The sequence below is a fragment of the Phoenix dactylifera genome, unplaced genomic scaffold (genome assembly GCF_009389715.1).
Source record: "Phoenix dactylifera cultivar Barhee BC4 unplaced genomic scaffold, palm_55x_up_171113_PBpolish2nd_filt_p 000731F, whole genome shotgun sequence".
In the NCBI taxonomy this organism is placed as follows: Eukaryota; Viridiplantae; Streptophyta; class Magnoliopsida; order Arecales; family Arecaceae; genus Phoenix; species Phoenix dactylifera.
Genome location: NW_024068107.1, coordinates 121493 through 143929, shown reverse-complemented (window position 1 = coordinate 143929; position 22437 = coordinate 121493). Strand labels below are relative to the sequence as shown.

Sequence of the window (22437 nt, the reverse complement as noted above, 5' to 3'; positions counted from 1 at the left end):
CAATACCAGTTTGGTATCGTATCGACACTCAGTATGCCTTGGTGTACCAGTTAATTGTTTGGTACACCATTTTTTTTTTGTTTTTTCAATTTTTTATTTTCTTAATTCTTTTTGATTTGTACTTAAAAACTTTATTGGGATTCTTGTCCAATTTGTGGTTTTAACCTTGTTTTGTTATTCTTTTATCTTGAAATGAAATTGGAGTGGACTAACCAACGTATTTTAAGTAAACACATATAATACAACAAATTAAATTAATTTTAATGTATTTAAAGCATAAAATGCATACCAATATCTAATGGTGGAGTTTTGATGTGACTCATAGACATCGGAATCATAATAGTATTCCAGAGGAGCTTCACACCAACTCCTCATGATCCTTCCATGGTCCACTGGATAGTTACCTAGGAGTTGTCTGTTTGACTTTGAGACTAGGCTGGCCATGCCAATAGCAAAATTCGACTTGAAAGATGGCTGAAGCTACGAAGGATAGTAACCACTTGAGAATGACGCCTCAGACAATCCATGTGAATATGGGTCATTGGTGTCAGTGTGGAATAGGATCCAATGTGCGACCAGGAACCAAATACGCCCTAGGATCCTACTCCACGTGCAATATCATTTGTAGCAGCAGCATCACCTTCGGAACGATCATGAGGAGCCCGTTTCCTATATGCAATGGTGTCCTCGGGGGCTCTATCAGGTTATGCACTATGGTTTCGATTCTGTATGGCATGAATAAACTGGAATTCATCAGTGAATCGAAAACCATCCTAGAGCTATGAATTATAAACTACGCTACCCCGTGCCCGCTATATCCCTGGCCACCAGATGCATCATGGAATGAACTATCATCCCTGGTATTGCGTGATTCGGGCAATCGGTTATCAGATGGCTTGTTGGTCTCCAGATCAAAGTGAATGGATTTAGTCTCTTCATAGAAGGTGCAATTGCTTTTCCTTTGCTTTTCTTGCTAGTCTGAATAACGACCTTCTTGCTCTGACTCTTCTGGGAGGATCGACTGAGCTCTCTACCCTGACTAGATTGGGTACTATGGTGGTCTCTCCTTAGCATCTCTCAATCAAATCATTGGGAGGATGCCTCCGACATGGAGTCGTGCGATGATTGGCTCCTTCCTGACCCTATGGCTGATCGTCTGGATGTGAGCGTGGAATGTTGTTCTACTCATTACTCCACATCCATCCTAGCTTCTCTGGTTGCGAAACTAATTGGTCAAGGAGGCGATCTTGGCTCATCCAGCTCTAGCTCCTACTGTCGGTCCTCAAGCTAACCACTCATCGGGTCCTCTTCATCATGCATGAAGTTATTTTGAAGTGGATAGTTGTACTTCGGATCGGTGTAGCACTCTACTAAGGATGCTACATATATTTTTCTCAGCCCGTGGGCATGCACAAAACACCACTTATTTTTCAAATATATTCAAATTTGGGCCTATGTCACGATATACATGATCATGCCCAAACTTAAATAAATTGACACCAAATTTTGATAGAGAGTAGCATAGATCTATAATATATTGTAAAATCATGCCAAAATCAAAAAAAAAATTGATAGGACTTCCCTCTATTTTCCCATTTTATTGCCGATTTTCAGCCTCTAAACAAAAAAAAAAAAATGAGGAGGGGGAGAGGCTCATTACCCGAGTTGTGCTTGGATCTGGCTCAAATCTTGCAAAATATGGTGTTTTTTTCCTCTTTTTCAAGCCTTTCAAAAAAATAAAAGAGAGAGGGGCTAAGAAGGCATGGGAGGCCTTCTCAACCTCCCTCTTCTATTATTGAAGCGAGGGGGGTGGGGCGGGGCGAGGCGGAGCTCGAAGGTACTACTCCAAATTGGCCCAGTTCGGTACAATTTGCATGATTATTCAAATCTAAGGTGGGGAACCATCCCGATGCCCCTTTGTTACGATTCGGTACACCTCTAGTTGGGTGGTTCGGGGCGATATGATGAATTTTGTATCTAAACCTTGGATGTAGTATTCTAAATATACTTGTAACTTGCCTTCAATAGATTTCAATCTTATTTCATTTATGGGAGAGTTCATACTTTTTTTTAAGGTGGTTTCTTGCAGATGCTTGTTATTTGTTTTTCTTTTTTCGATTTGTCGTGTTCTAATGCATAACAAGATTTGCTGTATCAATACATACCAATAGGATTGTACTATACTGGTAAGGCACCAGTACATTACTGAGGTTCGTTTCGGTATGTGAGTCGAACTGATCCATAATGGTCCGAACCAAATAGAATCATCTTGTATTGCATGATATTGCTAGAAACCAGGGTGTGTATTGTATCGTACTGATCCGTACCACTAAATTTTGGGCAGTACCATGATAAAAGTGAGAAAGGGCTCAAGAGCTACCTTGGTTCAGGGTGTGTACCTTGCCATGTTGACCGTATCGTATCAAACCGGTAACATATTGGTGCAGCACCTGATATTTTGCGGACCTTGGTTCAAATCCTTCCATGTGAGAACCACTATTCATGATGCACTCAAGAAAATACTATAACTTTTTTATGAAATTTCAGATGTTTATACAAGTTGATATTCATTAAACTACTATAATTGCTGCCTTAGGATTTAAAGATTAAGGAAGTTACAGAGTCCTAGCAAAATTTCTGCTTTAACAGGAGAAAAAAACCAAGAATTCATGATATGTGAGGGTGCTTTTCAGTCTCCAAACCCTCTTACATTAACCTACATTTTCATGGTTTTCTGTTCAAACCATTGTTTGATTGGCTAGTAAAAGAGTAGTGATTCTAGTGAAGCAACAATAAAATGAATGAGATTTTATTATAGATAATGAATTAAATATCAGCATTTGTGTATCTGGGACAAAATTTGTAAACTAAAATTGGAAAACATGTAGGAGAATTTTGGAGTTCCAATGTACAGGAGATGTTATGGAAATAGTATGAACATACAAAATACACAGATTGAAGAGCAGAACTTAAAAAAAAAGGGTTAATAAGGTACTTAAAGATATTTTGCAGTAATCCATTAAATACTTGAAAAATCTTCCAGAAATTAAAAGGTTTTGTTTTCTTGGAACAGTTAGGGAACATTTGATTAAAAAATCTATGAAAATCAAAATATTTATCTAGTAATCGAGAAGATTATGTGATCAGGGGGATAAACATTATTTCATTTAAGATTAATTTTTTGGGGTAAATTCTGAGGACAAGTGGAAGCACATGATATTATATTTGTTGATACGTACAAGAACTACTTGGATATGCACATATTGTATCAAAGAATGCTTAACATAGCTGATATGGCTTATCAAAACATCATTTGTCTTAGTTTCTTAATTTTTCCTGTATTAAATTTTCAAGTGAAATATCCATCCACATATTCCAATGAAACTTGGGTGTTAAAAGCCATAAAAATTAACTGTCATCAGTGTGCATAGAAGTAATGTAATTATTTGGATATCCATTTACTTGTATATTGAAGTATCGATCTGTCTGGTTTGGACGGCTTGTGCCTTTTTTCATTGAATGCTTAAGCTGTAGTTGCCTTCCCATTGATTTAGTTTCTGATTTAAAAGTTAAAACTAGAATGTAATCTATGGGTTACTGGTCTGATCATATAAGTGGCTACTTTTGTTCATCCCAATAGAATTCTCAAAATTCCAGACTTAGCAGGTGCAATAACCTCAGTGAGTGTCTGATTAAGCTATGCTATGCACAGAAATTTCACCATTTTTATTCATCGAGATGTTACTCATGTTATGCTTGTCTGGTCTTAAGACTCTACTATCACAAAAAGTAATTATAAAAGAGAAATCTTAGTTCCTCTTTATTTTACTTATGGGTTACAATTATCTTGCATTGTAACCCATTTCTTTTTCTGTTTTTTCTGCAGAGTGTTTCACCACATTTATCCTTGGGTAGTGAAGTATTTTGGCTTGGTCATCAAAGGAAGTCCGGTATTGGTTTTGCAGCTCGATATAACACAGATAAGATGGTAAGTTTTGCTTTTCTTTTCATTTTCCCTCTTGTCGATGTCTTATTATGTGGTTTGCATTTTTCGCATTTTTATTATTCTTTTATGTAGCCCATATATTTCACCAGCATAACTTTACGAGGAAAGCCATTAAATTCATAGTATCTGGTGCAAGGAACTAATGGTGTTTCTACAGTATTGCAATTCTGGTGGCTTTTAGTGTATAGCTTTGTGTAGATTGTTTTGAAGTTGAATTAAACCTTTTAGTTTCCATTTGTGGTAATTTAATAATTATGGATTTCAAAAGTGTCTATCATTTAGAGCAAGATATAGCTTAAGTTCCTTACCTGCTATTAGAGCCATCATCACTGGGGCCTTCACTAAGGTCTCCTTGATTTTCGCAAAGGCTTGTTGATGGACCTCTTCCCATTTGTACTCCACCTTTTTCTTTAGCAATTCCATAAGAGGGGTTCATTGATATGCTATAGTTTGAGTATGCTGATTTTTTATGAGTGTTCCATTTACTTATTTGCCATTTATGTTGGGTTGATAAGAAAGAAAAATGATGCTTTGGATGAAAGGTAAACTGGCAACAAGTGTTTACTAATCAACCAATACATTTAGGGGGTGTTTGGTCTGGGGTGGTGACCCTAAGATCAATGATGATGTGAGTGGAGGTGATGAGATCACCGTATTTAATTGCATTATTATGATCTTATGTAGTAGTGATCCCAAATCATCCCCACTCATCAAATCACCACCCAACGTTGTGATAAGAAACTCATCGTTGAGCAAGGTCCACCGAACCGATACCCGTACCAGTCAGCGGACAAGTCGATAGATAGGGCATGCCAGTTCTATACCAGCACTTCCCTTTTTTTGTGGAGTCTTTTAAGTTGATTTGATTGGTAATCAATCTTTTTGAACTTTTTCAATGATTTTAAGTCTAATTTGATACTTTCTAATTTTTTTTATGTCTTTTTTATATTTTTTTATGTTTCTATGATCCCGGTTTAACCTAAATAATGTATCTTATTATTTTAAAATAATACCAATCATAAAATAATTAGCGAGATGTATGCTACAAGAAACAATATGAAATATCCTCAAATCAATTAGTAAGATGAAAAATATAAAATAATACAATTAATTACATATTTTTAAAGTACAACATATATACCGATATCTAAAATTTTGTTGAGTGTTGATGCCGCTCGTAGATATCCGAATCAATATAGTCAAAAAGCACATCAACCCATCCCTCTAACCAAGCGGCGTTGTAATCTTGTATGCTCATTCTATAAGAAATGCGTTTCGGGTTATAAGAAATTACGTCGAATAATACATCTGATTTATTTTATATTTAATACTAATTTTTATTTTTTATTTTTATATATTTTTAATAATTTTTAAATTTAAAAATATGTTTAAATATCATAAATTCAGAAAAATATATTTTTTACTTCAGAAATTACTTCTGTATTATGTGATACGCACTACTAATTTTTCATAAATTTTGGTATTATTTATATATTTTCAAATTTTAAAAATAATTTTTAAATATTAATATTTTAAAAAATTAATTTCAGTTTAAATCTATGTAGAATCCAACAATGAATGCTACATATAGTTTTCTAGGTCCGTGGACATGCATTAAAGGCTACATTTTTTTATTTTTTTTCAAATTTAGGCCTAGGCTACTGTGCGCATGATCACATCAAAACTTGAATAAATGAATATTAAATTTTACTGAAGAGTAGCTTGTATGCCCCTAAATATGCTTCTGATTTTACAATTTTTTAAAAATTTTTATTTATATATATTATTTTTTAATCTAAAAATATTTTTAAATTTTTAAAAATTATATATAATGCAAAAATTAAAAATATTAATGTCATCATTTAGATCATCCATAGATCTATAACATATAATAAGATTAAGCATAAATCGAAAATTTTGGCATGATCTCTTTGTATCGAGTTCGAATGGAACCGGCTAGTTCTGGTTTGTTCCAGGCCGACACAGGTCGGTTCAGATCTTTTCCGGCCGGTTCAGAGTCCGAGCTGACTCTAATGGCCAAACTGACCCGATTTTCCACCGAATGGTTCAGTCCGATTCAGCCTTGTCCTTGAGAATGGACATCCAAGATCACCTAAGACAGTGATCGTGAGCTGAAATTTAGGAGTAAAAATCCTCCTTAGTCTAGCATGAAAAATTGATATGTCAATATACAATTAATATATTTATTATATTAATTATATATTATATTGATATTACGTATATTATATGATATATAGTATATTCCAATATATTATTAATCATATTATTGCCATATTATTATTCAATTATATTTTAAATTGTAATAGAAATATATTATTCTACGTTATATTGATATTATTAAATTATTTAATATATCACTTCTATTTTTCTTATTTTTCTAATCAAACAAATATTAGTATTAAAATAACAATATATTATAAGTATAAATAGCAATATTAATTTTATAATAACAATTAATATATTATTATATGATTAATAAATATACTTTTATGGAATATATTAATAATTAAATATTAATGAATATACTAATAATTTATTATAATATATTGTTATATAATTAAAAATATATTTTAATGGAATATATCAGGAATAGTTTTGGCATTATATGGATAGTAATCTTGGATTCTCATGGAATACTAAATAGGTTATTTGTGGATACCCGAGAATCTTTAATCACTGGAACAAAGCATACCAAAGACGGTGATATTAGATCATCATGGATCAGATTACCCCGCTATAAGGGTCACCAGTGATCTAAGATCACCTTAGTGATCCTATTTGGGTTACCAAACACCACCTTAGAGAAATAGTACTTGACCTTTTATCCTTAAACTATACAAAAGTGCTTAATTTCCTAATTTCTCAATTCCAAAAATAATTCTAATTAGATTTTAAAATATTTTAAGCATACTAGACTTCTAGAGAAGAATGGACTCCAAAAACTACTAAAAAAGATATGTTAATATATATGGACTATAAGAAAAAGGGATACTTTTGAACCCAAATTCTAGGTGAAACAACACATATAGTTAATTATGATTAATTATTTTCAGATACTTTAAGAATTTAGGTTTTAGTTAAAATATCTCAAATCCTATGCATTATAACTTGTAATCTGTGAAAATCAAATCCTATGAATGAAATTGGGATATAATGAAATATTTGTCCAAGCTTCAGTAAGGATGTAAATTTGATTTTCTTAAAAAATGTGTAATATTAAATTAGATATAAGAAAAGATTTGTAACCAAGGTAGTGCATAGAAGAGAATGAATTTTAAACTATCAACAAATTTTATGTAAAACTTATAAAGCTTGACAACTCCCAAATAGAATTCTTTAAGATAGAACATTAATTTATCTCTTAGCTGGTCATTATAGTAGATAGATCAAATAAGCACAGCAACATATGTTACCTGCATTCTGCATGTGATATCTGGTAGGGGCAAAATGTCAAGCACCTGGTATGATCATCAATTTGACTTGATGTATTAAACATTAACTCAAATCCATTCTAAAAGATATAGAAGATGGAATTTTTGTTACCTTTTCTGCGTGGAAACACCATTCTTTGCTTTTACTTCTCTTTTTCTTTTATAGTGGAGAACTGGAGATTCTAGCACCAGCATTCGAACCCTAGACATATACATCAAAGCAGGTCCTTGGGTTGTCCTCAAGCAGCTCAAATTCAACTTGAAATTAAATGAGCTGACTTAAGCTTGAATTGATTATGAAACAAGTGTGCTTGAGATTGGCCTACTTTGCTCAACCTCAACTTATTTACATTCCTATTATTAGTTCATGAAGTTTAGTTAGTTATATTGGAAATATTTGAGACCCACCAAGTCATTGGGTGGGTTTCAGTAATAATCCAAACCCAACCAAATGCATTTGGGTCCATGATTGTGTAAAGTCTAGATTGATCCAATGCAAGATTAAAAAAGAAGTAGACTATTCATTCTATTTTGAGAAGTAAAATTAGTAATTGAACAAATAATAAGGAGGGAGAACTAAAAAAAGGGTATTGGCATGGAATGTTACCACAAGTGTTGTCTGCAATTTTATAATTTAAAGTTAATTCAGTTTCCACCTACAAATAAATAGTTTCACTGCCCGACCTACTAACCAGAGACGAGTAATAAAGGAGTTAGTGATTTCAAATTTATTGGATTGTGGAATAAGTTGGATTGAGCATGGTTAAATTGGGCAAAAAGAAATATGACCCAGCCCACTCTAATTTTCCAAAATGATTGTTTTTTTTTGAGGGAGGAAGCTCCACTCACTCCACCAGAGAATGATGGTAAAACAGAGTATATAAGTGCTCAGCTAAGTAGGCTGAGAAAAGGAGGATTAAATAGGCATAAATATAGGTGTAGAAGAAAGAAGCAGAGATACAAGTTTGGAGTAAGATTGGAGAGCTCTAGGATGGATTATAGGATTCCAAGAAAGGAGTAGAGATAATGCTTCCTTTATCTCGAAGATGCTATCTATTGATACTTTTAGAATAATTTTATTATTTTCTATCCTTTTAGATAGTTCAAGATGTAGTCACTAGCAGGTGCCAAGCGGAAGCAAAGGTTTGATGGAGCAATTGCCAGGTGCCCATTACCAAAAAGCTTTGAAAGTGTAAATTCTACCGGTCAGTCTTCCACATGGATCTTGTCAATCTCCAGATAGCATTTGAGAGAAGACATAGGTGATCAATGGAATCTAGAGCCAAAGAGCATAGAGGATAGCAAAAGATAGTGTTGCATTTACACAGATAGGAGAGTCAGATTTGAATGGAGATCCAAGTGTCTTGACTCAGCAAGAAGGAAAAAGGATATACGAGGATATGTAAGATAAATTATAATTTTAACTATTTTTTTCTTTAATCTTCTTTATTTAAATATCAAAAATAAAACATTAGTTGTTAAGGTCTTTTAATATGCATGTTTCTCATTTAAACTTCCCAATCAACTAAGATTGGAAGAAAAATGACATCTTCTAAAGTTATTTCAATATCTATATCCTTGGTCGATCACTAAAATGAGAAAAAAAATACTTGTAACCTTGAAATGGAGGGTCAAACTCATTTTGGAAGGGTTCGACTTTTTTGTAATCTTTAAAAGTGGCAATCACAGAACTTCATAAGTATCTAAGTGTTTGATACGTATTCGACAAATATGTATGTGGCTTAGGTTTTTGGAGCTGGATAAGAGTGTCTAGGTAACATAGGCAGAAGATATGAATCCAACCTTTCATTTTATGCATTTCCCTTATATTGAGCCTTTTAGGTCTAACCACATAAAAAATTTAGTATTTTCTATGCAGAACCTGTGGAATGAAAATTTCATGTTTGATCCAGCATCTATCAGCTGGCCAGGTTGATTGGGTTGACTTGCCTAACCCACCACCTAACAGCCTCAGTTGGTCCAGGCGGATACCAGAACTAAAAAAACAAATGTAAAAGTTGTGAATGCCAAGAATCAAACTCATAAAGTCATACCGGTTTAAACAATAACCCATCTCCCACCCATGCAGAAACCTTTTCATGGTGTTTTCAAAGGGCCCAAGATTTTCATAGAAGTGGTGTCAGAGGACATATGATGCCTCCCCTATTGAGAAATCTATAGAAGGAATTAACTAAAAAAATTCCACAAGTAGGCCATTTCTAGATCTGTTTGTCAGTCTGCAGATTAGGTCATAGGAGGGACAAAAGGTCTGTGAGGTCTTTGGACTCTTGAATAGCTACTTTGGAGATGATTTCTTTTTTCTCCAAATGAATTTTATTTTAGATCTAGAATTTGCGAATCTGAAAGATCAAGCTGGACTTAGACCTTATGGGGTTTGGTTATTGGTTAACCTAATCCATTTGTTGTCCTACTCAGCTCTATAAAGCCTGTAGCTTATCATCTCATCAAGGCTGGCCCCTTAACATGGGGATGCTTGCTTGGCCAATAAGTACTTGAGGACCATGCCACCAAATCAACTATGGCTTGTTACAGAACTGATGTGTAGCCTTTTTATTGTTTCTTTTGCCAAGAACCAATACTTCACCCAATCCAGGCTGTCAGCATGATATGCATCAGGATATAGTTACAGCTTGGCTATCTAACTTTTTTCTAGAAATTTCTGTGTTATTGTAGCATCGTTCGTGGTCTGTGCCATATCACCAAAGTCACCTTATTAAGACTGATCCCATGCTAAGTTATCAAGTGCTCACCTGAGATTGAACTTTCAATTCAGGGCACCATATAAAGATTATGTCCCACCTTCCTCAACACTAGATCATGCCATCCTAGCCAAAGATATCAAGACCCATCTAAGTAACTTGCAAAACTCAATCATTGAAGTTCCTTTATGGATGGATCACTTCTGAGTTGATTATACATTGGTGAAGCAATGCCAGCTCAAAATTGTTCTCTCTTACTATTTAATCCTCTTCCGAAGAATCAAACACAAATTCTTCCTTCAGTTGATCGTGAAACTCCATAGATATTCTTGTGCTCCCAAGAATATCAAACTTTATTTGAGTAATAGTTAATATATAGCTAGAGGTAAATATCAAGTCCGTGTTTGAATGCTAGTAGTATCTCTTGAATAAATGGGTATGCCAAAGTTTGCGTGGTCCAAAGATGGAGCAAACGATGAGGTCTCAAGAGGGAAAGATTCCACGAGTCCAAGCCAAACTGTGATCCATCGAAAGACTCCAAATCTAACACCACACCACTTCACATCTATCAAGCTATCATTACAGACCCTAAGTCAGATGGACTTCGTCATCTGGTGTATTATGGCCGCATGCTTGTCATAACAATTCACAATCCCGTGACTGACGTACCCCTTTCAGTGTCTCGCAATTAATATGTTGCATGTTATCCTATTAACAACCATTTAGTTTGAGCTTCTCTCTTTCTTATAAGAAATATCTGATGTATTTTGAGCCATTATAACAGAAAAAATGAATGGTAATTGTAATATGACATTGTTATTGATACCTGCCTATGTATGCATACATACACTATAAAAACAAAGGTATAGTTTATTGTCTATAGAAAGGGCGGTCTAGTAGAAAAATGTAAGTCATATGCATGTATATGTGCATTACATTTAAAATAAAATTCTTTATAGTATCATAGTTGATGAATTAGACTAGGCAAATTTCATTCGTTAAATTCTAGGCATAATCATAGTTGCTTAGTCTCGGGAAGTGGAGTCCCGCGCCTTCCCCGTATGCCAGAAATACATATTCTTAAATGATCAGAAATGCCTATATAAAATAAATACGAATAGAGAGATAACCGATAAATCAAATGAAGTATATACAATGCATGATATGTATATATGAAGTATGTATTCCATAAACATTGTTCTTAGGGTTTAATTTCAATGTATTGTAGTAAACCAATTGTGTAAATCTTGTTTTTTGGCCCCTTCTCAGTTTTCTTCTGATAGGGGACTGGGACCATATGGAACCGTTAGGATGGACTAAAATAGTCATTAACAAGAATATAGAAGTAGAGAATAAAAAATGTGTCCTTGTCCATCCCAATTTTGGGAGATAATAGGTGTCCACGCTCATCTTGCGTACCATTTTCTTCCTGGAATGATATGGTGCCGTCAAAATATGCTGGTACCATCGGAACATGTTGGTAGCATCGGAAAGTGCCAATACGGTTGGAACATGCTGGTACAATTGGAACATGCGAATACCGTTGGAACGTGCCGATACTGTCTGAACTCCTTGGTCCAAACATAATTTTGAGAAAACTTATCGAAGATATTAGCTTAGGATATGAGGCAACTAGTCTTCTAGAAACACCAAAGGGAAGCTACACAACTGGAAAATGAGTTGGAATGGTTGAAATCAAGGGAAGAAGCGACTCCTTTCTTGTTCAAACCTGAAGTGAAAAGGATTTTTTTTTTTTTTTTTTTTTTTGAAGATAGAGGAGGACCCATCAGGCTTCTATTCAAAGTAGTGATGTGGTTGAAATTCAAATATTCACAAAGGCTCATTGGAGTTGTCCTTCTAGGCTCATAAAAAAAGCTGTCCACATTTATTATTGCAGTATTTCTTCCCAATCCAAACCAATTTGCATGTGAATTCCCTAAGTGAGAAGGGGCGGGGTGTGAGGGGAAAAGATTGATTTAAGATGAGTTTAAAATTCTGCACACATTATCTGGGAGAATGACTGATTTAGAGAGTATTACTATTTAGATTGTTTCTAAATTATGGTGTGCATGCAAATCTAGGATATGTGAGAAATATTTTGGCATTTGTATGGGAACATTTCTTTAAGGGTGAGTATGGTGGGATGTGAAACCAGGAAATTGGGGGAGAAGAATCATGATCTCGATGGTAATTCTTTCCAATACAATCCAATCTGCATGGGGACTCTCAAAGTGAGAAAGGATGGGACATAAAAGGAAGAGATTGGCTTGCAATATGTTTAGGATTCAATACTCATGGGACTTGTATCTAGGATAATGCTTTAAGTCTCCGATACCCAACCCCATACCTGTAACATACTTGTGTGGGTTTAGGTCAATACTCTTGGGATGGGATTTAGAGAATGGGCATGGAATTAATATCTAGATCAGTAGCGTTACTTAGAGATGATTAATATTTAGATCACTTTCAATCATGGTGTGTGTAGATATGGGATTGGAGAGAGATTAAGGTGATACTGATGGTGGTGCATGGAAATTAAAGAAGGACATGCCTCATGATTTTTTTCCTTTATTTTTCAATCCTTCTTATTGTTTTTGGCTCTAGAATGACTCTGAGATATAATTTATAATGACTTGTTAGCTGTTACACTTGGTAGACCCAACTTTATTTAGTTTCTAAGCAGAAACATGTGAAAGGCGTCTTTAGAATACGAGCTTGATGCTGAATAATAATTGCAACGAATAAAGTATTCCCTCCTGCTTCTAAAAACTTCACTAGTTCGTAAAAAACTTTAGGATGCTTTTGTGTTGTCCTAGGGGCAAGTGCTGCAATGGATACTATATCAAATTGAGGCATAATTGATATTCATACATACATACACACACATACATATGCTCGTATCTATGTGTATGTGTAAAATGATGTCTAAGGATAAATGAGCCATTGTGAGAGGTCGCAAATACAAAGAAGTGTCAAGGTGATTGATGACGAAAAACAGCTAACATATCATAATTGTGACAAGGTAGGTGTGCAACCTGCTAACTTAGAAGCATCATGTAGGATAATTTTGTAATATTGGAAATTTTATACTATGATGAAGGTGACCCAGAAATGTTGTTGAATGTGTGCTTCTTCTTTTGAAGAATGCCTCGAGCAAGTTTGCAGTTCATACTAATTCATCAATTTAGATTTGCAAGATGATGAGGTTGGCTGCTTGTGTTAACCAATTTTATTATTATGAAGTTGACAAATTAACCATGAGCTGGTTGTGATGTAAAGCAATAAGGTGAAGCCACCAGAAATCTGCATGTCGCATGTAGGCCATGCCAGATGCAAGAAAGGTCACTGCAAGAGGCTACTCATGATTAGTGGTAACTGCAGTTATGTTAAAGATCTCACGATTGTAAAAGTCTAAAGACAATCAATGTGCAAAAGATTAATGCATGTTGTATAGTTCCTGTTAGTGTTGGAGCTATGTAGATATGAAAACAAGGGAATCATATATTGTTTATGCTCAATGTTTCAATGTAACTGGGATGAATGAATGGATAACCATACCCAAACATGATATATCATTGATTGTGAGGGAAGTTGATTGAAGGTCGCCAAGTATGTGGGCTTGGAGAGGATCAGGTGGATCCTTGATGAGAGCGCAGATACTAGAAGTTTCATAAGATGAGATATCCATTCTAAAGAATTTTTTAGACTAATAAAAAATAGACAGAAGTAAAGAAGCCATCTTGCTAGGCAAAATGGAGAGCAAGAAGGGTCATGGGCACGTCTGAAAAGACAAGTAGGCTCAGTTCACTGCCAGATGGTTAATAATGTAGGACTACCATCAAAGAGGTAAAATAAAGGATTCAGGTAATACTTAACAAAGTCATGCCTTGAAATTTAAATAAGAAATTGACATGAGGACATTTTTCTCTAACATGTCATTCGACACAATATGTTCATGGTCTGGAAGTATCCAAAGGCTCCAAAGTAACTAAAATTTGGTGCAAGTAGGCTTTCAAAAGTTGGAAAAGTAATGAATGGTGTGAATTTCTTGTTTGACTTCCACACTGCATATTTTGCAGTTCGCACCAAGACATCACCTAGAGGTTTCTATCATTATAGTGTGGCAAAATATGCCACACTGCATATTTTGCTCCCCCTCCCCCCTCCCCCGAAAAAAAAAGCATAAAAAATCCCTCTGTTGATAATATCACTATCTGCTTGTTCTTACACTTTTATAATCGGGCTAAATGGTATCGAAATTTCAGAATTGCAGTTAAATTGTTATACATTGCAAATTTGTATCTTAAAAATTTTTGGTCGTGCTGTTGGAGAGTGATTGATTGGTTCATGTTATGATGGATATTAATTCAATCTGGTGCAGGTTGCAACAGGGCAAGTTGCAAGCACCGGTATAGTCGCACTGAGCTATGTTCAAAAGGTTTCTGAGAAGGTCATATTTCTGATAGTCAGAGGAAAACCTTATCTCATGCTCGTGTTTTTAGTTTTTTACTATATAAGCTTGTATTTACTGAACCTCTGTCTGGCAGGTTTCCCTTGCATCTGATTTCATGTACAATCATATGACAAGAGATGTAACTTCAAGTTTTGGTTATGATTACATCCTTAGACAGGTAACATCTTGTTTGCTTAAATTTGCACCCTTCCCTTAATCATTCCATTCTTTTACTTATCATGTTAGCTGCCTAGACAAATTTGCTTGATATGTGGCTATTATAGTTCAAAAATCATAGAATGAAGTTATTCCTGTACTTTCTGAGTTAGTAGATAATCTATTTTTCATGATTTTGTTTTTACACTTTTCTAGTTTTGGTCCTATTTGAAATCCGCAGTCTCCATATCGGCATAATTAAATTTCTTCAGCCCTTTGTCATTTTGTTTCTATTGGATATGCATCATTGCATTCCTTATGCTGGTTTTTATCCTGATCTTGTCCAGTCTTGGAGATATCCATTGCTGTAATACTCCAACATCTTGACTTGTAGAGAATGTCTCCAGTTCTATCTGAAATATGGGATATTAACATATATCCAAATGATTTATTTAATGGTTCTATTTCTATTTGAAAATGTTTACCTATTAATTATTTGTGTCATTTCTGGTTGAAACCAGCTGCTATTTATCTTTACTCTATATTCTCTAAAAAGTGCGAATTAGCAGATTTTGCCTGTAAAACAATTTTGTTCACTGTAACTTAAAATGCTTTTCTTCCACGTCTTCTTGAAAGATCTGGATTCAGAGTCGCATGTATGCAGATACTTCAAATGTGCTATTGATTTTCAATATGAATCTGGAAGACATGGTGAATCCTCGATGGACATAAAAGATTCACAAGAATGAACTAAAAGATCCTGATTATTTCTGCCTTCAACTAAGACCTTTTCCCTTATGAGGTTTTTAAGCTATTAACAGCTCCCTGTTTAGCTATTAACAGTCATATCTTTATTGCTACAAGAGGTTACAAATTTGTTCCACCCTTTCTTGTTTTGACTAGGCTTTCCTTCTTGGAGCATTTCTTATAGCCTATACGTTCTAGTGACAATTGATGCCTGAATGTGTATACCTCTAACATGCATCTCTATGTAACAAATATGCCTATTCCTGCTAAAATCGTTCCCCATTGTATTTTAAGCACACTTTTGACAGCAGATGTGTTGTGACAAGAATTGACATTTTTAGACTTTGTTCTTAATGCAACATATTTTTGATAATAAATTTTTTGATCATCACTGCAAGAAGAAAACAACTAGTCAAAATGCTCCAATAAGGTAATATTCTTGCATAGGTCATGAATTGCTTAGGATTTTTCAACAAATTCCTGATTTCATTATTCAATATTTTGTTCCTTGGTTTTTGGCTGGATTTGATAAGAAATATGACTTTTATTTTTTTAACTATGAAATTGCAATTTGTCTGTACTTTATCCTAAGTTTGTTGAGGATTATTCTTCTTTTATAGATGTTGAGAACTGCCTTCCATTTCCATGCTTCTTGTATCCTTTTTATCTAGGGTTGCAAATGGGTCGGGTTGGTCCAGGGCATGCTTCACCTGGACCCAATTCTGTTTCATGTTTGGGTCTTTGATTTTAGACCTTGATCCAATCCCATTGGTCGATCATGTCGGGTCGGGTTCATGGAAAAGATTTTGACCCAATGAGTCATTCAGGTCCGTTTGGTGTCAAGTATGACCCGACCCAACCAAAAATATTTGGGTTTAGGTCGGGAGTTAGATAAATCGGTCTATAGTTTGAGCAAACATTTGTCTATTATGTACAACTAAAAATCATTAACCTTTTTAAAACAAAACTAAAACACCAAGTTAAACATGAACTTCCTTTCAAAAAACTTTTTTATTTGATCCAAGAAAGTGGCATTCTTATGGTGCAAGTTTACAAACTATATTTTTTTTAAACAAAATAGTGTTAATGTGTTTGAGAGTATTGTAAATAAGAATCCACCAAAACAAATGATGAATGTTTAATTATAATTAAATGAAGGTAGGTGGCAGGAGATAGGGTTGTTTAGATGAACAAAGAACAATAAGGTTCATTTGAAGAACTGAAAAGACATTGCAGGTGAAAAAGGGGATTTCTATAATTCTGGTTTTCGGGGTGGGCTGAATCGGATCCAGATCAGGTGAGCTTTTTTTTTTTTGTTGACCCAAATTAGACCAGGATATTATCTGGGTTGGGTTGGTTCTGATCTGGTCATAAAATAGAAAATCCATACCTGATTGATTTACAAACTAAGCCCAAGTTTTGAACCCTGATCCTATCTACAAGTCTCCAAAAATAGATTGATCGAGTGTAATAGGGTCTGGACAGGGTTAGGTCAGTACAACCCATCTGGAGCCTTATTTTTATCTAATGCTCTCTGCTTATTTTTATCACTAGTCCCTGTTTACCTGACCTGTCCTGTTGGGTTTGCCGATTGGGTATGGGTTAGCTAATCCTAACCTGTTTGAGCCAGGGCCGCTGAAACCAGTCAACTCAGTGGGTACATATTATATTATTTGTTAATATATGCATGCATGCATGCATGCATGTTTATATGTATTTATGTATGTATGTTTGTGTGTGTGGATATAATCTTTAAGTGGTGGATTTATGTGGTGAGTGCGAGCTATTGGGTCAATGATCATGCTAGCTTGTTTTAAAACTTGGATTGGAATGCAATATTTGTTTACATATTTGTGATCTATATTGTTATTTCATCAACTCTGTTATGTCCTGATTTAGTCCCAAACTATGAAAACAATACCCTACTTGGACAATATGAAGCCCAAAATTAGATGAGATTGGACTAAGGAGACAGGTCAGCAGGCTGGGTGCAGGTTGTGTTTGGATAGAGAATTCCTGACCCACTAGCAGATCGGGTCAGCTTCGGCTCAGGACCTATGGGCCTTGTAAATGATTTCAACCATACCCGAACCTGATCCGACCAGCAGATTACCATCCTTATGATTGTTAATTGTATTAATGCATAATTTTGTAATTTTTCAAATCTAAAAATTGAGACAATGCTATCGCTTTCTTGCATATCTTTTTAGTCTCTAGTATGTTTATTCAGTTTTTATTCATCTGATAAGTTTCATACTTCTGGCAATCTTTGGCGTGTTAATTTTGTTGTTCTGCACATACATCCTAGGCCCATGTATTTCATGCTTATTTAATGTGTGGGATTAAAACATATTCCAACTTAGTAAATTGATCTGTCCAACATTTGGTATTCATTCTATATCAAAGAATAAGTGGCATTGTGGGCTCTATCAGACATCTTTGGGTCTTATTTGGCATTACACAGCCTTGTTGCCCTTGTTGAGGCACTCGTGTATATATAGCAAGGGACAAACTAGGCTATAAGAATTTTGATTTCCTAAGGCAAAGAATTGTTGGTTGATTTAAGATTTGTTCATAAAATTTAACAAATCCATGACATTTCCTTTCTACTGAATGACATGTTTGTTTTATTGATCCTTCACCTCAATACACTTAAAACATTAATTTTTCAATTTATGCTTCCTTATCGAAGACCCTCAGACATGCAATAAGGCACATATTACTCCACAGTCATGGTTATTTCAATTTCCAATTTAGACTCCAACATTTCTCTATAGAAAAACATCTCTTTCCTAAGCTTGACTTCAATTATCATATGGAAGATAATTATTTCTTTATCTTGATGGCTAAATTTCATAATAATGTTTCGCTCCATCCAGATGCTGTTACTTCATTGCCCAATCTCTGACTTGGACAATCAAGTATATGGAAATCAATTGCGACCTCCTTCCTTTCTTTTGCATAAGCAACTCTATCTATTGTTAACTGCTGCTAGTATTTTCATCTTGGACTCCCACCAAACATTTATTTTTTGAATAACTATTAGTTTGGTCAAGGGGAAGTTGGGAGGGGAAGATTACAGGATACGTCCTCTTTTAACAGATATATTTTTTTCTTTTAAATGTCCAATGCTTGCCAAGGGAGTTGTTGCTGGACTGAACGATGACCATCACTTTTACAAATTCGTCTCAAGTCACAAATTCAGATTATTTTTATGGAAAAGGATTTGAGGCCATGATAAGTGACTTGGTGAAATGCCTTACCTTGGCATTAGTTGCTTTTATTTGCAGGTCATATTCACTGGGACTTCGTTTAAAATGTACGTAAAACTTCCAAATTTATGCTAGAACTTAGTGCAAATAAGACATGCAAAATACATGTCTCTTATTAGTACTTTGTCACCTAACTACTCGTGCTTTGGCTACTTGTAGCAAACATATTAAAGATACTTGCAACATGCGAGTCATGCCCATTTTTGCTACTGCATCAAGATGACATGATTTAGATATATAGCAACTTCAAATTTTTGATATCTCGTCAGTAAATTCGGGGGTAAATGGCAAAATGGCTAAAATTATTGAACTCATAAATGTTAATTTAATATTTTTTTTCCATTTATCTGCATGGAATTTTGTTACAGTGTCGTTTAAGGGGGAAAATTGATTCCACTGGTTGTGTGGCTGCTTATCTTGAGGAGCGACTTAATATGGGCGTCAATTTTATTCTTTCTGCAGAGGTGAGCATGGCATAGTTACTCGATGCCTTCCTACAACTTCAGTTTTATTATCTCCATTGTACTTGTCCAGTTTAATATATATTTTTTTTAATTTTTTCACACAGTCAAGTGAAAAAGGTGAACTAAGTATATATCTTTTTGTTCACCTTGAAATACTTATAAACAAATTTTGGCATCGATCCCAATCTTGGTAATATTAAATCCTCTGGCATTTGTTTGCTCTTAATCTCTTATCCATCTGATGGGCATGTTGCAGATTGATCATCGGAAGAAAGACTACAAATTTGGGTTTGGTATGACTGTAGGAGAGTAAAGCTTCTTGTAACATCTCTTCACAAGAATTAATGATTTTCTGGTCACTGGTTTTGTTGGCTGGGCCTTGTTTTCATGGCCTGCCGGGGCCGCCAATTCTAAACGGTTCTTCAAGTTCTTCCTGGCAAGTTTATTATGTTGAAGGTTTTATGGAAAGAAAGAAACCATCATTTTTGCAATTTTATCAGTTGATTTCAAACATTTGGATCCAGCATTTGGTGGCCATTTGACATTCATGGCATTCTCAGGCCATGATTCCATGTTCATCGCTGATGGAACAAGCTCTATAACAGGGTTGATCAATGATTAGTTATTCTGGTCTTTCATTTAGATAATTCTAATTTTGCAGAAGTTTTGTCTGTTAATCAGAAAGCTCTTTCTGGCACAGGCTTCTGTAGATTATTCACTTATTAGCAGTTGTGTAGCTATCTCTCTTATTGATTGAATACAGATGGTGTTTCTCAGTGCAGATATAAAATAATTCTTACCACTGATATGGCTCTGTCATGACCAATTCACATGTAATTTAAATCCATAATTGAATTTTTAAGATGGAATCTGGATAATTTGACGATATCGTCATGGTGCAGATATTGCTGTCCTGGATTGTCTAAAATATCAACGGCTGACAGGTATCGTGGTCATGATCTAAAATTCTAATGACATATTCTAGATCAAGTCAATCGTGCCAATCTCTAACTATCAAAATTTTATTTTTTCTTGATCACCAACTTGAGATTAAAGCAATCAAACTTGCATTGCTTAGAACTGTAATCAAGTTCTTTTCAAATATGCGTCACCAGAAGGAAGTTGATAAATTCGATCAAGAACAGGTGAAGACCTACATTTTTAAAAGAAGTCTGTCTGTCAGTCGATTAAAAAATTCTATTTTTGAGCAGACATTTTGATAAAGAATTCACTCCCTAGTTGTCTCAGTGTGTTCCTTGTCTACTCCAGTTGATCTGAAGACAAAAAATAAAAAAGCTTCACCCTTATCACAAATAAAATAAAATAAGAGGCAACCCTCTCCTGTCTGCATCTTAGTGCCAAGAACACTGGACTCATGTTTTGTTTTAAATATGGTACAGAAGTACAAAGTAACAAGTGTTGAATTGGTTCTTATTGAAACAATTTAGGCCTTGTTTGGAGGAGCTTTTGGAGAGCCAAAAAGTACTTTCTGGCCCTCCAAAAATGCTTTTCGGAAAGCTGTTTTAGTTTTCCAAAAAAAGCTAAAAACAACTTTTTGGAAGAAACTTTATTTTAGATCTTTTCGAAAAATCTGTTTTGAGCTTTATCGGAAAGTTTTTTTGGGCCAAAATATCTATAATAAAATATAACAATTACATACTTTGTCTCTTTATAACCTAAAAATTTGGTGGAGCCCTAATAAAGAACACTAGCTGTGGATCAAATTTTCTTCCGTGCAAGAAAAGGTATTTTTGTTTCCTATTATTATTTTATACTTTTATTATTGTATTATACTATAAATATAATATAATATTATTATATCATAATGCATTTATATGTCGTATTAAATAATTTAATATTATGTTATATTATGAAAAATTAATTTACACTAATAATTATAATATTTTATACCTTTATTATTATATTATACTATAAATATAATATTATATTACAAGGTTTTTTTATGACTCACCCTATTTCGTATTCTTTCGAAAACAGAGGGGGAGGCGAATGTAGAGAAGAACCAAAACAGAATGGTTCTGCCTACTCAAAACTCAGAGGGGGTGCCACAAAGTTTGCAGACTTCATTACGTCTGAGAGGTGCAGGTTATCGCCGTTATTGTGACAATGCGCTCCAACTTCACAATAGGCTTTGACGGACTCTCAAGAGGAGTACCCGCACATTTCCTTCAAAAATTAGAAATTCTTTTGGGCTCCTAAGAGGCGCTTCCCTGTAGTTGTCAGCTCGTTCTTGACAAATCCGATTGGGTGTTCATAATCTGAAGTAAAAGGATTCGAAAATGATCTTCGAATACGTACCACCTAATATGGAAGCTATCTTGAGAATCCTAATACCATTATCTACGACAATGTTGGATTAGAATTTTATCGTATTTAATCTAAGATTCAAGGGTGGAAATCAATCAAAGCCATCCTGCAAAATGCACCTTCGCCACTGGAGCTATTCTAAAAAGGGAGAAATTAACACTACTTGGTGAAATAGGTTCTTTTAAAATCAATTTCAAACCATCTGCTAGAGATTGTAACAATCCGAACGATCCCACTACATCAGAACCCTTTCGACGTTGCACAAAAGCCAATGTATCATAATACATTAAATATTATGTTAAATAATTTAATATTATGTTATATTATGAAAAATTAATGTACGCTAATAATTATAATAATTTTTTACCTTTTTTATTATATTATACTATAAATAAAATATTATATTACATTATATCATAATACATTGATATGTTATATTAAATAATTTAATATTATATTAAATTATTATGCTATAGTATACGATGTTATATTACTATATTATAATAATATTTTATTACATTACAGTAATATTATACTATATCATATATTTATATATTAATATATATCATATTTTATTTTGCTCTATTGTATAATACTATACAATGTCCTTTATGATAATTTTGTCATATATAAGTACTTTCTCAGTTTGTTTACCAAACAGCAAACAATTTTTTATAAAAGTTTTACTTCAGAAAGTTCTACTTCTAACAGCTCTACTTTCAAAAGCTTTACTGCCAATAGCTTCCCCAAACAGGGCCTTAATGTCTATAATCAACAATCTATTATTGCCCTTTCCAAGGTTCACCTTTCAAAATGCAATTTAACTATAATCAACATTC

The 22437-nt window shown here is 34.2% G+C and overlaps 1 protein-coding gene across 1 annotated transcript in view; it reads left to right on the top strand.

Annotated features, from left to right (window-relative positions):
- LOC103707670 (mitochondrial import receptor subunit TOM40-1-like) overlaps nucleotides 1-20072 on the top strand; it is a 28058-nt gene extending 7986 nt beyond the window's left edge. Inside the window, exons 7-11 of the mRNA XM_008792241.3 lie at nucleotides 3887-3988; nucleotides 14560-14628; nucleotides 14726-14809; nucleotides 19175-19270; nucleotides 19527-20072. Coding sequence (XP_008790463.1) covers nucleotides 3887-3988; nucleotides 14560-14628; nucleotides 14726-14809; nucleotides 19175-19270; nucleotides 19527-19583 — 408 coding nt within the window. The 3' untranslated portion in view covers nucleotides 19584-20072. The remainder of the gene's footprint in view (nucleotides 1-3886; nucleotides 3989-14559; nucleotides 14629-14725; nucleotides 14810-19174; nucleotides 19271-19526) is intronic.
- Nucleotides 20073-22437: the final 2365 nt, after the last annotated feature.